Here is a 16,379-nt window from a genome sequence, read left to right on the forward strand (position 1 = left end):
GTTGTGGTCAAGTTTCATAGAAATAGTGTGTGTAGTTTCAGAGGAAAAAGCAAATTCCTATTTTGGGGGGTCAAACCTGGATCCACTTTGATCCCCGGGAGACCCCTTTAGACCCCGATTTTCTTTTGTAATGCCATGAACAAACTTTAGTCACAACACAACAAATATCATTTGTGCCAAATATGGTCCCAATCCCATTAGCGGTTTCGGAGGAGAAGTTTCAAGTGTTTACGGAAGGACTGACAGATGGACAGACTGACGGACTGACGGCTGGACAACGTGCCATCGCATAAGCTCCCCTGAACTTCGTTCCAGGTGAGCTAATAAGCCTTTGGTCTCTCATTAAAACAGCCAGCTCCCAAATGTGTCCCACACAATTAAAAAAAAAAATACATATCCCCGCATTTGATTGATCCAGTACTAGATATTCCTTTTGAAGTGTGGAACAAACCATGAATATGATGGTATTAAAAATGATAATGGTGGAGTTGTAACGGACTGTTATTGTGTTGGAGACTGCAACTTCGCCGTTCGGTTTCCTGGATCCGTTGGTGCAACATGCAGGTGGAAATGTAGCTGAATGAGACTTTGAGAGTGATGATATCGCTGAGCATGTGTTAATAATTGTCCCTCTATGTTCAGCGGATCACGTTTCTCACTTGGAGAATGTGTCTGAGGAGGCGATGAGTCAGCTGCTTGGCATCGTAGTTGATGTTGAGAATTTGTTCATTTGTGTCACCAAGGAGGAAGATGCAGACACTAAACAAGTCTTCTTCTACCTGTTTAAGGTATGAGTGAAGTGACATCCTGATAAATGGTGTGACAGCATGGCATTGGCATTCCTTATAATCCCCGTGTTTGTGTGAAACAACGGAGTTGCAAATGTGCATGTGAACTTCACGGTAAACCATATTTGTGTAGCTGATAGTAATTTCTTCTCCTTGTAGCTCCTGCGGAAATGCATCTTGCAGATGAGCAAGCCCATGGTGGAAGGTCCATTGGGTAGTCCGCCATTTGAGAAACCCAGCATTGAGAAGGTGCCTTTAGGAAGGAGAGATGGGAAAAAGGGAGTGTTGGATAAATTATATGCAAGAGACCTGAAAGTCAATGCATGTGTATGTTGCCTATAGGTCTCTCTATCTCTATCTCTATCTCTATCTCTCTCTCTATCTCTCTCTCTATCTCTCTCTCTCTATCTCTCTCTCTCTATCTCTCTCTCTATCTCTCTATCTATTGGATAAATATCTATTGGATAAATTATATGCAAGAGACCTGAAAGTCAATGCATGTGTATGTTGCCGATAGGTCTCTCTCTCTCTCCTCTCTCTCTCTCTCTCTTTCTCTCTCTCTCTCTCTCTATCTCTCTCTATCTCTCTCTATCTCTCTCTATCTCTCTCTATCTCTCTCTATCTCTCTCTATCTCTCTCTATCTCTCCCTATCTCTCCCTATCTCTCCCTATCTCTCTCTATCTCTCTCTATCTCTCTCTCTCGCTATCTCTCTCTCTCTCGCCCCCTGCAGGCCATTCGTGTTGGGCGTGGCGTCATGGCGGCTGTGAGCAACTGCTCTGTGTTGTAGTGAGTCCGTTGTGACATTTCCTCCTCTCCTGCCCTCCCCTGCCCCCCCCCTCCCCCCTCCCTCTCCTTCCCATCCTGTGCACTTTGGCATTTTGTCCGTTCTACACCTTTGTCTTCGAGAGAGAGAGGATTGAGAGCGGGCCCATTTTGGGTGCAGCCTACTGGCTTTGACGGCGTTTTGTAAGCCATTTTTGTGCTTATAATGCACGTTTATTACTTACTTTAGTTCGATTATTTAGGTTTGATGCCTTCTTGTCCGGTTCGGACAAGTGGGGGGTGTTAAATTCGCTGGTATGGCGAATGCACGCTCTCGGTTCGAGGCGTTCGATAGCCTAACGAGGAAGCATGCATTTGTGTGTGTTCCACCAGAAGGAGTCCTCGCTGAGGATGTGGTACTCGCAGTGGGGAAAATAATCGGGTGCGAGCATGTCCGAGCTGCCTCACGAATGAATCAAAAAGTTGTTATTTTCGTGTCCGAAGAAAACTTTGTTCACGACGTCGTGAGTGCAGGTTTAACCACAGAAGGTGGTGTTTTTATGTTAGCGTCCCCCATGGATACTCCAGCGATGAAAATCGTTGTATCAAACGTACCACCATTTATATCAAACGACAAACTAATGTCAGTCCTTTCTCGTTATGGAACAGCTGTGTCGAGAATGTCCATGATCCCTCTGAAGAGCCGAGACGAGAGGATAAAACACGTTATGAGTTTCCGTCGCCAAGTTTACATGGTACTTCCCGATCGTGGTGATGATACAGGGTTAAACATTTCATTTAAAGTAAAATCCGACGATCGGGAGTATCGAATGTACGCCTCGTCAGCCTCACTAACGTGCTTTCACTGTGGAGCCTTTGGTCACGTTAAACGTTTTTGTCCCAAGGTTTCGTGTTCAAAGTGTGGGGAAAATGGCCACGCATACACCGATTGTAAAAATGATAATACTCGTGTTCCTATTAAACCGACTGGAGTTAATCCTGTGAGTTTACCGGTTCCTGCTGTTCCCTCCTGCAGTGAGACGAACAATAGCAGCATCGATGCGCATATCCCGAGTCTTGAAAACGATCGCACTTCACTTCCTGTTACAGAAACCGAAGCGACCCCAACTCGCACAACCTTTGCTGCGATTCCCTCATGTAGTGAAGGAATGGAGGAGGACCCTATTATTGGTTCTAAAAAACGAAGGGTGTCGGTTGATAATTTTTCTACCAGTAATCCAAAAAAGGTGGTATTGGAGAAGGCCAGTGTAGCTTAACACACACCTCAATGTGTTCCTCATGCTTCCATCGGGTTTGGAAAAAAGGATGGTGAATCGGGTGCTGCAATTGAGGATAATATGTCTGAAAGTTTGTGTACCAACTCTGTGGACGCAAATTGCTGTATGGGTGAAATAAGTTGCAACGCTGAATACGTTGATAAACCCTCGAACGAACCATTACGATCATTGACATCAGTCACTGTGAACGAGCAGACAGTGACTGACTCATCCCTCTACAGTGCTGCTCTACCGATGCAGATTCAAAACTGTGTTACCGAGTCACTCATTGATTCGGTAGATTGTGCTCCACAAGAGGATGAAACCGAGTTTTCAACTTCTGACGAGCACAAATATCACCATGGCATAGTGGATCGCACAGTGGAGCTCTCCAGCGAATCCCCAGAGATACTGACAATTCCCATAGTGACCACGGAAGCCGACATCCTCGATCCTGGAGGGACCTTGTCAGACTTGTCGGAATCTGATGAGGATAACGAGGTGCCCGAGTTGTCTCAGTCTCAATTGAGTCAGCCAATGATATCTCCTCAACTCGTACTCTCCTTTCTGAATGAAACCTATAGACAGCGACATGTAGTTATCAGGGATACATTTCCTGATTTAGGTTCATTTATTCAATTAGCAAAGGAAATAACAAGAAAGGGCAAAGAATTTCCACTAACAAGGTCACAATTTCACCGACTCAGGAAAATTATTACAAAAGCCGGTCTTGAGATTTCGCAACACCCAATCAAGCCTTTTGATAAAGAATGAAGCAAATTACCTTTGGCACCTTGAACATTAACGGTGGAGGTGCAAACCCAAACCGCCAAACTCAAGTGCAAAGTTTGTTTCGGCGCAAAAATGTCGATGTACTTTTATTGCAGGAAACGCACATCACCCAAAACGTAGAATATGATTGGTGTCGCGTTTTTGGGGGACAGTGCTTTTTTAGCAACCTGTCTTCCTTTTCGGCAGGTGTTGCTTTCGTACTTCGACCAGGGCTAGTACCTGAGTCAATCCTCTTCCAGGAGATCATTAAAGGCCGATTCAGCTCTCTTGAACTGGAGGTTAATCATTTTCATTTCACATTATTCAATGTGTACGCACCAAGTGAGAGCACAGAACGGAAAGCTTTCTTTGCGTCTGTGATTAATCACCTGCAGACAGTTGATCTAAACCAATGTGTGTCTATCGGGGGTGATTTCAACTGTACCTTTGAACCTGTAATGGACAGGAACTCGGCAGAACCTCATCCCGAATCATGTATTGATTTATCCCTTTTCCTTTCTCGGGTTGGTTTGCTAGATGTATGGAGGGTACTTTTCCCCAATGAACCTCAGTTTACCTGGAGCCGTATCACCAGAGGAAGAGTGTCCTTTGCGAGACTCGACCGATGGTATATAAACTCACCTTTTAGAAACGCTATAGTCTCTCCAGATTATTTTCCGTCAATATTCTCAGACCATCATTTAGTAACCATGGGGTTTCTTTTTCCTCAGTCAATAAATAAAAGTGCATACTGGAAATTTAATACCAGTCTTCTAGAAGATGGTCTATTTAAAGAAGCCTTCCAAGTTTTCTGGGCTAATCAAATCCAAAGAAAGTCCTCTTTTTCTTCAGTTAATCTTTGGTGGGACAATACGAAAGCCCAGATTCGGGTGTTTTGTCAACAGTTTAGAACAAACATTACAAATGTTAAGAATATAACAATGACTTGTTTGGAAGCTGACATTGTACAGCTCGAAGGTGAACTTGCTAAAAATAATAATGCAAGAAACTTCCAGTTATTACTAGAAAAGAAGACTCAGCTGAGAGAGTTAATCCAGGAGAAAGCAGCAGGGTTGTTGCTCAGACTAAGGGTTAAGAACTTAAAGGTTTTAGATACCCCTAGTAAAGCTATTTTTTGTCTGGACTCTGTCAGTAAAGCACCCAAGAACATTTTTTCTGTAATTAATCCTGGCGGAGCTGTTGTTGTAAATCCCAGAGACAGACGGTTATGTGTTCAAGACTTCTTTTCCAAACTGTTTTCAAAACAGGTTGTTTGTGATGAAACAATGAGACTTTTAACCTCTCACCTATCCTCGTTAACTGAGTCCCAGTGGCTGGATATGGACTCGCCAATTACGCTCGAGGAGTTAACGCAAGCCCTGGCTGGAATGGACTCGGGAAGAACCCCTGGAATCGATGGTCTGCCGGCTGAATTTTATGTGGAATTTTGGGAACTATTAGGTCCAGAGCTGATGCATGTTCTTGAATCATCACTGACTCATGGAGAATTGCCTTTAAGTTTGAGAAGAGCGGTGATGTCCCTTCTTCCAAAGGCTGGTGATTTGTGACACATGAAGAATTGGAGACCTGTTTCTCTACTATGCACTGATTATAAAATCCTTTCAAAAGTTCTGGCGAATCGAGCTAAAAGGGTAATTTGCGATTTGGTTCACCCTGATCAGAGTTATTGTATTCCAGGTAGATCTATGTATGATAACATATTTTTCATTAGAGATCTCATAGATGGCAACTGTGTGCAGAATGACTTAGGTATAATTTTTCTTGATTTAGAAAAGGCTTTTGATAGCATCGATCATGTCTTTTTGAATCATGTGCTTGAAGCCTGTGGATTTGGAGATAATTTCAGAACTTATATTGCTTTACTGTACAACAATATATTCAGTTTAGTTAAGGTGAACAATGAGCTTTGTTCTCCCATACAGGTTCAAAGGGGGGTAAGGTAAGGCAAGGTTGCCCTGTCTCCTGCTTACTGTTCACCCTTGTAATGGAATCACTTCTCGTGTTACTAAGGAATAACGTTTCTGGAATAAGTATATCTCCTGACCATCCTCCAGTTGTCGTATCGGCATATGCTGATGATGTTGCAATCATTGTTAAAAACAATAACGACATTGCAGCTCTGGCTAAGTGCCTACATTTGTTTGGTTTAGCTTCCTCGTTGAAGTGCAACTGGGAAAAGAGCAAAGCGCTATGGGTTCCCTCTGTCAGGGACAGTGCATCTAGAATGGCGCAAGACCCGCCAATACACCTTCCTGCAAGTTTAAAGTGGGTGGATGAAGGTGTTCGCTATCTTGGAGTGTTCCTTGGATCCCCACAGTACGGCCAGAAAAACTGGGAAGGTGTTGCTGAACGCGTAAAAAAGAGATTGAGTAGATGGAGGAGAGCCCTGCCTCACCTTTCGTATAAGGGCCGAGTTTTGGTAGTCAAGAACCTCGTTGCCTCCTTCTTGTGGCACAGATTCATCTGCCTGCAACCACCAGAAGGCTTGGTGAAGGAAGTGCAAAGGCAACTGTTGGAGTTCTTTTGGGGAGGGCATCACTGGTTACGGCCAAACGTTGTATGCCGTCCATTGGCCGAGGGTGGCCAGAGTATGGTCGACATCAGGAGCCGTATAATGGCCTTTCGGCTATGCTCTGTGCAAAAACTTTTGGTGAAAGAGCAATTACCAAACCATGTTTTGGCCACCCACATTTTGCGGCAAGCTGGCGGGCTGGGATATGGCCGTGAATGTTTCTTGGTCCTGCTTCAACAAGTTGACACATCTCCTCTTCCTGTTTTTTATCAGAGTGTGTTGAATGCTTGGCAGAACCTCACAGTGTGCCATCAAGAAGACAACTACGACATCCATATGTTTGCACAAGAGCCTTTGTTCTGCAATCGGCTTTTCCCAAACATACCCAAAAGTAGGGACCTCTGCCAGCATTTCATAATTGCCGGCATCACAAAAGTATGGCACCTCCGGCAAGTTTCAGGTTGCGGGTGGAAATCAGCTCGAGAAGTAGCCGAGCTAGCAGGAATTCGGTCCGAAAGAGTGACTGCAAAAGTGTTGAGAGAGGTGATACGAATAGGTGTACGGCTGAGAGTATGCTGGTCCCACGAGCTCGAACCATTGCACGATGAGTGGGTTTTTCCTGGGTTACTGGTGCACTTCAAGTTGGAAGACTTACCCCTGGTTAGCATGGGGATAAGCCCCTTTCAAGAGACTAGCAGTAAAGAGCTATACAAGTCATGTGTCAAGTTACTGCTGGGGGATACGCCACTAAATGGAGTAATCCGGTGGAAGAGACTGTTGCCTGTGGGACCCCCCTCTGAACCTGTATGGAACTCCATGTATAGCAAGCTCGTAAGTAAAAGATCTGGTGATCTCCAATGGAGACTGATCCACTGGATAGTCCCCTCCAATAAGTTAATCAACCATTTCTCTCCTACATCCACATGTTGCCCATTCTGCATATGTACGGAGGATGTGTTCCACGCCTTCATTAATTGTGTGAGATTGGTTCCTTTGTTTCGGTGGTTTAATCTTGTGGCACACAGAATGAAGGTTGTTTTCTCTCGTTGCGTTCTTTTATTTTCGGCTTTAATGCCAAGTCAAGCAAGGAAAATATGTTAATGAGGTTTCTTGTCGCAACAGCCAAGCTGGCAATATATCTCAAGAAGGGAGAAATTGAACGGTAAACCTGCCGGGGAATGCAATGTAATGTTGTTTTTCAATGCCCTCGTGTCAGCAAGACTTAAACTAGAGTTTTGTTTCTATAAGGATGCAAACAATCTTGATGAATTCACCAATACTTGGTGTCATGAAGGGTTGTGTGAGGTTCGTGAGAACCAACTGGTAATATTTTTGTAGGTTGTATAAAGTTAATGGTTTATTTTGGCAGATTGTGTGCCGTGATACTTCTGTAACGTTTTCGGTTTCATTGCGAGTTTCAAGTATTTGATGGTTGGTGTAAAGATATAAATACATTGGTTTTTTGTGTAGGGTGATTTTGATAGATAAAAGGACTTCAAAATCAAAAAAGTCTCTCTTCTCTCTCTACTCTCTCTCTCTCTTCTCTCTCTCTAGCTCTTCTCTCTCTCTCTCTCTCTCTCTCTCTCTCTCTCTATCTCTCTCTATCTCTCTCTCTCTCTCTCTCTCTCTCTCTCTCTCTCTCTCTCTATATCTCTCTCTCTCTCTCTCTCTCTCTCTCCTCTCTTCTCTCTCTCTCTCTCTATCTCTCTCTCTCTCTCTCTCTCTCTCTCTCTCTCTCTCTATCTCTCTCTCTCTCTCTCTTCTCTCTCTCTCTCTCTCTATCTCTATCTCTATCTCTATCTCTCTCTCTCTCTCTCCCTCTCTCTCTCTCTCTATATCTCTCTCTCTCTCTCTAACTCTCTCTCTCTCTCTCTCTATCTCTCTCTCTCTCTCTCTCTCTCTCTCTCTAACTCTCTCTCTCTCTCTATCTCTCTCTCTCTCTCTCTCTACTCTCTCTCTCTCTCTCTCTCTCTCTCTCTCTCTCTATCTCTCTCTATCTCTCTCTCTCTCTCTCTCTCTCTCTCTCTCTCTCTCTCTCTCTCTCTCTCTCTCTCTCTCTCTATATATATATATATATATATATATATATATAGCCCCTTTTAATATATATATAATTACCCCTCTCCCCCTGCCCTTCCAATCAAAGAAAGATGCAAAAAGCTACACAAGGTCAGCCCTTTGCTGTTTGAAACCCTACCTTGGTTCCTCCACAGCTGCAAGCATTCACAAGTAGCACGTACATGAGAATCCGAAAGCTACACGACCCCCATTCACCAGACCGGTTTTTCACTTATTGACGAGTCATCAGCGACATCATAAGGCCGTAGACAGAAATGTGTTACCACGTAGATTCCCAAACATGTACCACTTGCAATGCCGAGAGCAGTCATCATATAAAGACCAAATTGCGTCTCTGACCCATAATTGGAGGGAACAACAAATCGGCTCTCAACTAATCAATTATCCCCTTTTGTGGCTAGTACTTTATAATTAATAACCCCCCTGCCCTTCAATTAATAATGCTAAAAACACAAGTTGTGCATTTGGATATCCAAGTGGATTAAGTGGTTTAATCATTATGAAATAGGTAATTTTGTTGATAGCTGTGGTGCTGATGAGGTCCATGTGAGCAAAGTTATTTTGAAAGAGAGTGTCATAGAGTGTTGTGCTGTACCTGCAGGCTGTCAGTAATTTCGTCCAGTAACAAGTTCAACCACCTCCCACTCAAGGAGTGCCAACCTATGTATGACTTGGCCAAGATGTTTCTTCGGTGCCTCAATTACTGGCGCTTGGAGACCCCAGCTCAGCGACGTAGCCGGGCACAAACGGATGACGCAAACACCTACAAAATGAAACTACACCCGGTATTCACACACTGTTTATACACAAACTACACCGTTTACAAATGCAGCTCTGGATAACATTAGCATTTGTTTCATAATCCCTGTTCGTCAGATTTTTTTCAATCTCTGCAATATTTGAATTTTCCAGTGATCCTAGGATTGTGTGCAGGAACATTTATCAATGAAAACCAGTGCTTGTCTGCTCCCTTCCAACTTGCACCTCCCTGTCTCGTGCAGATGGCTCTGCTATTGTAACGTCCCGCAGTTCTGTGACAGTCTGCCCTGTTACGAGACGACCCAGGTGTTCGGACGAACATTGTTGCGTGCTATTTTTCCTGTGATGCGACGACAGCTGCTGGAAAAGTTTCGTGTGGAAAAGGACAAGCTGCCTGCTGAGCAGAGAACCCTCATCCTCACACATTTTCCAAAGTCAGAGCTGCTCCTCACATGCTTTTTCAAATAATGTTTTTCATGCACCCTAAAGCTTTTGTGCTGTTTTTAGTAAAGTTCATATTCTTCCTCTTCCTTTTCCTTGTCAACCCCAAACTCGGAAGACTAAGATGTGAACTTCTGCTCCTGTCTCCTCATTTCAGGTTCTTATCCATGTTGGAGGAAGAAGTGTACAGTTCAACATCTCCCATCTGGGAACGAGATTTTTGTGAGCTAGAAGCTGGAAATCCCCACTCTGGCTTACAAACAGGTTATGCTTCAAGCAGACTTTATACTCCCAATTACCGGCTTTATGTGACGTATCATTTTTTGCAAATCCTCATGAGGTTTCCCGCTTTTTTATTTAAATTTTCAGAAGTGATTGGTTTGTAAAGTGACCGTTGATATGAATTCTTATAAATGCGAGTTCTTGCATGCAAAGCACAGGGTGTCCACAAATGACAGGCAGCAACAGCAAGGCAGCCACCATCAAGAAAAATGATTTGATACAAAGTGTTCATGGAGATTCAATACAAACGGTACAAAATGTTAATGGAGACGGATAGCATCCTGCAGAAGAAGGGGGCAAGCCGGCTAAGCACAAGTGGTGAGGATGTCCGTGAGTTGGTCAAGAGCATTCCCCATAAGTCCATTTGGCTTGCTGCCGGGGAGCTGCGGCTACCCCCACTCAATGGTACGTAAAGGAATGCTCAGACAAAGACGGCAGATCCCTACGATGCGTGCTCTTCTCAGACAAGTCGACCTTCCACATTTCAGTGAAGGTTAACAGACATAACATCAGGACTTGGGGCTCTGTGCCTCTCCATGAGGTTTGAGATCCTGAGCGTGACAGCCCAAAGGTTAATGTTTGGTGTGGCTTAATGCATGACAGAGTCATTGAGTCATTATCTCCACCACTGAATGAAGGTGGACGGAGGTTATGTTTTGACCTGTCTGTTTGTGAACAGAATATCCCAAAAGGTTGTGGATGGATTCGAACAAACTTTGGTGGAGATGTTGGGTATGTGACAAAGACGAAATGATTAGATTTTGGTGAAGATCTGGATCTTTGCTAGAATTTATGGAGATTATTCACCATTGAGAGATAGGGCCAAAAACGATACACAGCATAATATTTCAAAAAGTTATGGACGAGTTATGACAAAACTTGGTGGATGATTTGGTTAGGCAACAAGAACAAGCTGATTAGATTTTGGTTCAGGTTCGAATCCAGGTCTGGCCTATCTGTGGCATACAAAATGTAAGCTCTTCAGTCTGGTGGAGGTATGCACACGACTGAGTGTTGTTCTTGTTCTTCTTTCCTGAAGCCACTATAACGTTTGACAATTGCCTGAATTTTTTAGAGCTTTTTACTCCCACAATTGGTGTCCTGAAACCAGAGGTCATTTTTCCCCACATTGGAGTCTGATAGCGCACAATTTCCTTAATGAACACTTCAAGGATCGATGGATTCGGACACTACGGTCCGATTCTGTAGCCACAACTGTATTCTGTAGCCAGACATAACCCATTTAGATTTTTTTGTACTGATGTACTGATGTATGTGCACTGATGATGATAAATGATGATCTTGAAAAATGTTGACGATAAGACTTTGAGAAATGGTTTTTGACATGCAGCAACCTGCATCTTTGTATCTGACTTCATTATTTTATTAATGACATTTTGAATTTGGAACGGTAATTTGTGGACACCCTCAACTGTATTTGGATGACATGGAACTCACTGCTTTTTAAAGGGGACATAAAAACCCACTTTGTGCAGTAAATATGCCTGACTAATTCATTACTTTCTGAATATTTCATCACAATCAGTTTCTCTCATACTGAATAAAATTAAACTAGAACACCACTCAGTAGAGCGCATACTCCCGCCGTGGGTCAAGTTGGAATAGTACGATTTCACAAAAGTTTGAGGGAGTAGTTCAGTGACAACACAAGACAAGACAACACTAGACAGACACTGCACAGATATATATTTAGAATATATAGAAGATAATGTTAAAAAATAACAAGGCAATTTCACTTACATTTTCGGATTCAGCATTCAATTCTATATAAGTGAGTGTATTTTGAGGCATGTGTGACTTCAAATAAAATTGCAAGCCAGGAAAAACGTTCGTTTCATTCCTTAGGGATACAACACGTAAAACTGGCCCAAACGTCAAAACAAAACTCACTCATTTTAAGTCGTACAAGCTAATGCGACCACTCATTCTTCTGGGAAGAATCCCGTGCACATGCTGGTCACACTTATAAGTCACCTAAGTCTTTATAAGTTCATCAAATACTGACACCGCGATTGACATTCGCTGAGGTAAATATTGATATATCTTCTGAGGTAAAAAAAACCAAAACAGTTTCAAAGCATTATACGTATCAAATGATACATTTTATGAAACGGGGAAACCTAATACACACTTCGGTGGTTTTAAAATGACAGAATATGTCTTTATTAGAAAAAGAAAAATGAACATTGAAGACGACGCTGCTAAAAAAAATACACCGCTCTGACGCATAATCACGAGTTTAAACTACATTTACAACAAATATGAAAACTATTTTCATATCACAATGTTAAATATATAATATATAGAAGATAATGTTAAAAAAAAATGAGCCCTATCTTCCAATGGTAAAAAAATCCTTCAAAAAATTCCTGGATCTGGAATAATATCCTGAGCTTCACCAAAAACTAAGCAATTCTTCCTTATCCCAAGGGCAATCATCCCACCAACTTTCATCCAAATCCGTTCAGAACTTTTCCAGATATCTTGTTCACAAACACACGAACACACACACACACACACACACACACACACACACACACACACACACACACACACACACACGGACGGACACGATCGAATGCATTACTCTCTGGCGGGAGTAAATATCCATTGTACTTTATAGCTGCACACATTAACAACAGTGCCTCCATTTTCAATATCAAGAGAACCTGAAGTACATTTTCAACCTGAAAGGTCAATGCATTCTCTTAAGGTTTTGCACAAGTGTCCTTTAAATTTGGAGAACACCTGGATGAACCCAGTTTGCTTTTTCTCATTTCATACAGCGGGGTGGTTTATCCTCTGCTGCTAACATCTGTCTGCTTCTGTTGTACTGGTTCTGATTGATATGAGCGGTATTTGTTTCCAGTGGCCTCCATCGGGCAGAGTGTGAGCAGCTCAGGAACGTCTCGGCCATCTGGGGGGAATAATAGTGGTGGGACAACAGTAGACACCACTGGGACGTCGCAGATTTCGGCCTCCTTGCAAAAAGGTGAAGATGGACAAAGCTTAGGTATGTTAGCATTGTTTAAAATAAAGATCCAATCAAATGATATTCCAATGTCAGAATGATGCTTTGCTTTTTTCCCCAGAAAATATTTGTTTGTCCCCATGTTTGAGATTTTGGCCACATGTAGTACTGCTACCTGATTACAAAGGAGGTAGCAGGAGCAAAGAGGAAACTATCATTCGAGGTGAAAAATTACAATCGCCAAATTTGTTGAATGGAACAGTAGAGACCTGATATCCTGATATCCTGATATCCTGATATCCAAACGTCCACTCACTCTGGCTATCACATCAATGGCAAAACTAATACGCAAAGGCTTGAACGAAAGGTCCTATTGAGTGACAGGAAGTGTCGAACTAACATCATGAATGAAGAGTCAAATACCAGAAAGGAAAGAAGAAACAAAGCAAGCTTGGTGGCATCTGTCTAGGCCATTTTAAGGTCTTTCCTCATGAATGGCAAGAACGGCCACGAGTTCACCAGCTTGCTTACCTCACCTGACATTTGTAGGCCTCTACCCACTGTCATGATTGTAAGGGCAGGTTTTCAGCCTCCTGTACTGCATTGTGTAAAAGGGTAAATATTGCTTTATTATAGAAGAGTGCTGCACATCCTGTAATAGTGGGCCCAGTGTGAAACCGAAATAATAACAGATGGTTTATTGTTTTTCCAGCAACTTCTGCACAACAGTGATATGATCTTATGCCACTGCCGGTCTTGCACAGGTGAAAAGCGAAAAGCCGAAGACCACACGACACTTGAGGAGGCTAAAAGGCAGCGGTTGATTGGAGACATCCCTATGGAGTTGGTCAATGAAGTCATGGCGACCATCACAGACCCTGGCACGATGCTTGGTCCAGAGGTGAGCACTTTGCCACATTCCTGCAGATGTTCCAGACTTATCTCAGTCGATTTCCACTTTTTTGCCTCAAAATTATTTGATTATAAAGTCAAACAATCAAGGTTTGTTTTTTCGGGCCTTCGCTATGACTTCATTACTGGGGACTGTTGCATCTGAATGGATAATTCGGCCGAAGCCGAGCGAGGCTATGTCGTTTTTCCTGACAGATTAAACACCCTGTAACCCATGCCTTCAGAAAACTGACTTTTTGGAATGCCGGCTGCATTTTCCATCCAATCATCATGTACCCTTGTTAAAACGATATCCATCGGTAGGCGCTCCTATGTTAAATGTTTTGCATCAATCAATCAAGCAGTTGTTGAGAAAACAAATTTAAAACCGAATAGAGGTGAAAAAGTGAGGGCCTTGACTAACGTTCCACAACGTGGTCGAGAATGGTTGTTGACGCCAATTACTAGTTTTGAATTCTTCGTATTTGGTTGCAATTTTTTTCTCTGTGTGAAGCGATGGAACTGTTTTCGTTCACATTTTCCATCAATATTTAGTGGCAGCGTGTCTGTTTTATGTACAGTAATTGAATTGGACTTTTCTGTTACATATGTGTAGTTGACGAACAAAAAAATCTGGGTATAATCCATCTTTCCATATTTTAAGTTGACCTTTAATAGGTGTAAATGACCATATTATCTATATAATAATACCATAAGGACTCGACTTTGTTATCCCTTTTACGCCGCACCCAGTGACCCGATGCCCACGGCACTAATGGATTTACGATCTACGAACCGCGCTCTTTGTTTATCACGTACAGCCATACTCGAAAAATCTGAATTGGCCGACGTTGGGGCCCAAAAGCATCCGATTAACTGCCGATACGATGCCATCTTACGACGCCATCGTATTGGCGTCTGCTGGGCGAAGGTGAAGCGAGCCGTCCGCTGATTGGACAGGCGAGTGGTGTGAACATGGGTGGTGTGAACCAAATGGTCTTTTTATTCCCTTGAACATTTTAAATTAGGATATGTAAGGAAACGTCTTTATCGTCATTTTAATAAAGTTAAATGGAGTGACGTTGCGATACTCGGGGTGTGTTGCATAAATCCTCGTGACTCAGAGAGGTGTAGCAGGTGGCGAGACGTAAGGAAGCTTAAAGATAACGAGCTGAAATAGACGAACGATATGTCAATCCCTTTCTACACCGAACGGCAATAAAAGTATGAGAGCAGGAAGGCATGGCCTGAGCACTTCGAGCAGAGAGGACTGATTGGACTTAACTTAAAGAGAAAAAATTGGAGCTTAACGGAAGAAGAAGATCCCATGAGCGCTCCCCTATGCCATCCATAATGGTACACTCTATCCATACACCACATCCTCCCATCCGTGGATGTTCCACGGGTTTCACGTCTTTATCGTCATTTTAATAAAGTTAAATGGAGTGACGTTGCGATACTCGGGGTGCGTTGCATAAATCCTCGTAACTCAGAGAGGTGTAGCAGGTGGCGAGACGTAAGGAAGCTTAAAGATAACGAGCTGAAAACAGACGAACGATATGTCAATCTCTTTCTACACCGAACGGAAATAAAAGTATGAGAGCGGGAAGGCATGGCCTGAGCACTTCGAGCAGAGAGGACTGATTGGACTTAACTTAAAGAGAAAAAATTGGAGCTTACCAGAAGAAGAAGATCCCATGAGCGCTCCCCAATGCCATCCATAATGGTGCACTCTATCCATACACCACATCCTCCCTTCCGTGGATGTTCCACGGGTTTCGGCTAGTATAGTATAATAGCGTAAGGACCCGACTTTGTTATCCCTTTTACGCCGCACCCAGTGACCCGATGCCCATGGCACTAATGGATTTACGATTTACGATCTACGAACGGCGCTCTTTGTTTATCACGTACAGACATACTCGAAAAATCTGAATTAGCCGACGTTGGGGCCCAAAAGCATCCGATTAACTGCCGATACGACGCCATCTTACGACGCCATCGTATTGGCGTCTGCTGGGCGAAGGCGAAGCAAGCCGTCCGCTGATTGGACAATCCAGAGCATGCATTTGTGCCGGTGTCGGCGATCGTTGTTCATATACGCACTCTTCATTCTCATCTTTCTTCCTAACTCTTACTCGGACAAGCAAATCCCCTATGCCATCCATAATGGTACACTCTATCCATACACCACATCCTCCCTTCCGTGGATGTTCCACGGGTTTCGGCTAGTTATATAGTATTAATACAAAACTTCACAGTTCTTTTAAGCAACCCACATATTCAGTCTCAAGATGTATAAGGTGTGGTGGAGGGGAGACATTATTCAACCACGAGGCAGAGTGTTAATGGTCTTGTTGAGCGTTGTACACCTCGTCCTCTCCTATTTCGTTTTTGTCTGCGCTCATTGGCTCAGGGATGGGGTGGAGGTGGATAGTGGCTTTTCTCACCTTGTTCACAAAGTTGAAATTTGGTAAAATGTGAACAGCGTTAAATATTCAGCCACTAAATATCCTTGAACACCTTTGCTCATCATGTGAAGTGATTTTAACAATTTTATTTAGCCCACAGAATCTTGTTTCTCACAGTCTGAGAGTCCTGTAGGTGCTTTTTTGCAAACTCCAATTGGGCTTTCATGTGTCTTTCACTGAGGAGAGGCTTCCGTCTGGCCATTCTGCCGTAAAGCCCAGATCGGTGGAGTGTTGCAGTGATGGTTGTCCTTCTGGAAGTTTCTCCCATCTCCACACAGGATCTCTGGAGCTCAGCCAGAGTGACCATCGGGTTCTTGGTCACCTCTCTTAC

General features: G+C 43.2%; 1 protein-coding gene across 1 annotated transcript in view; it reads left to right on the forward strand.

Annotated features, from left to right (window-relative positions):
• The window catches only part of LOC137437052 (histone acetyltransferase KAT2A), a 30,427-nt gene that overhangs the window by 11,303 nt on the left and 2,745 nt on the right, over positions 1–16,379 (forward strand). Inside the window, 9 exon segments of the mRNA XM_078786647.1 lie at positions 643–788; positions 948–1,037; positions 8,814–8,834; positions 8,836–8,985; positions 8,987–8,997; positions 9,214–9,405; positions 9,570–9,676; positions 12,585–12,728; positions 13,451–13,587. Coding sequence (XP_078642773.1) covers positions 643–788; positions 948–1,037; positions 8,814–8,834; positions 8,836–8,985; positions 8,987–8,997; positions 9,214–9,405; positions 9,570–9,676; positions 12,585–12,728; positions 13,451–13,587 — 998 coding nt within the window.

This window comes from Myxine glutinosa, chromosome 1 (genome assembly GCF_964187855.1).
Source record: "Myxine glutinosa chromosome 1, kmMyxGlut1.1, whole genome shotgun sequence".
In the NCBI taxonomy this organism is placed as follows: Eukaryota; Metazoa; Chordata; class Myxini; order Myxiniformes; family Myxinidae; genus Myxine; species Myxine glutinosa.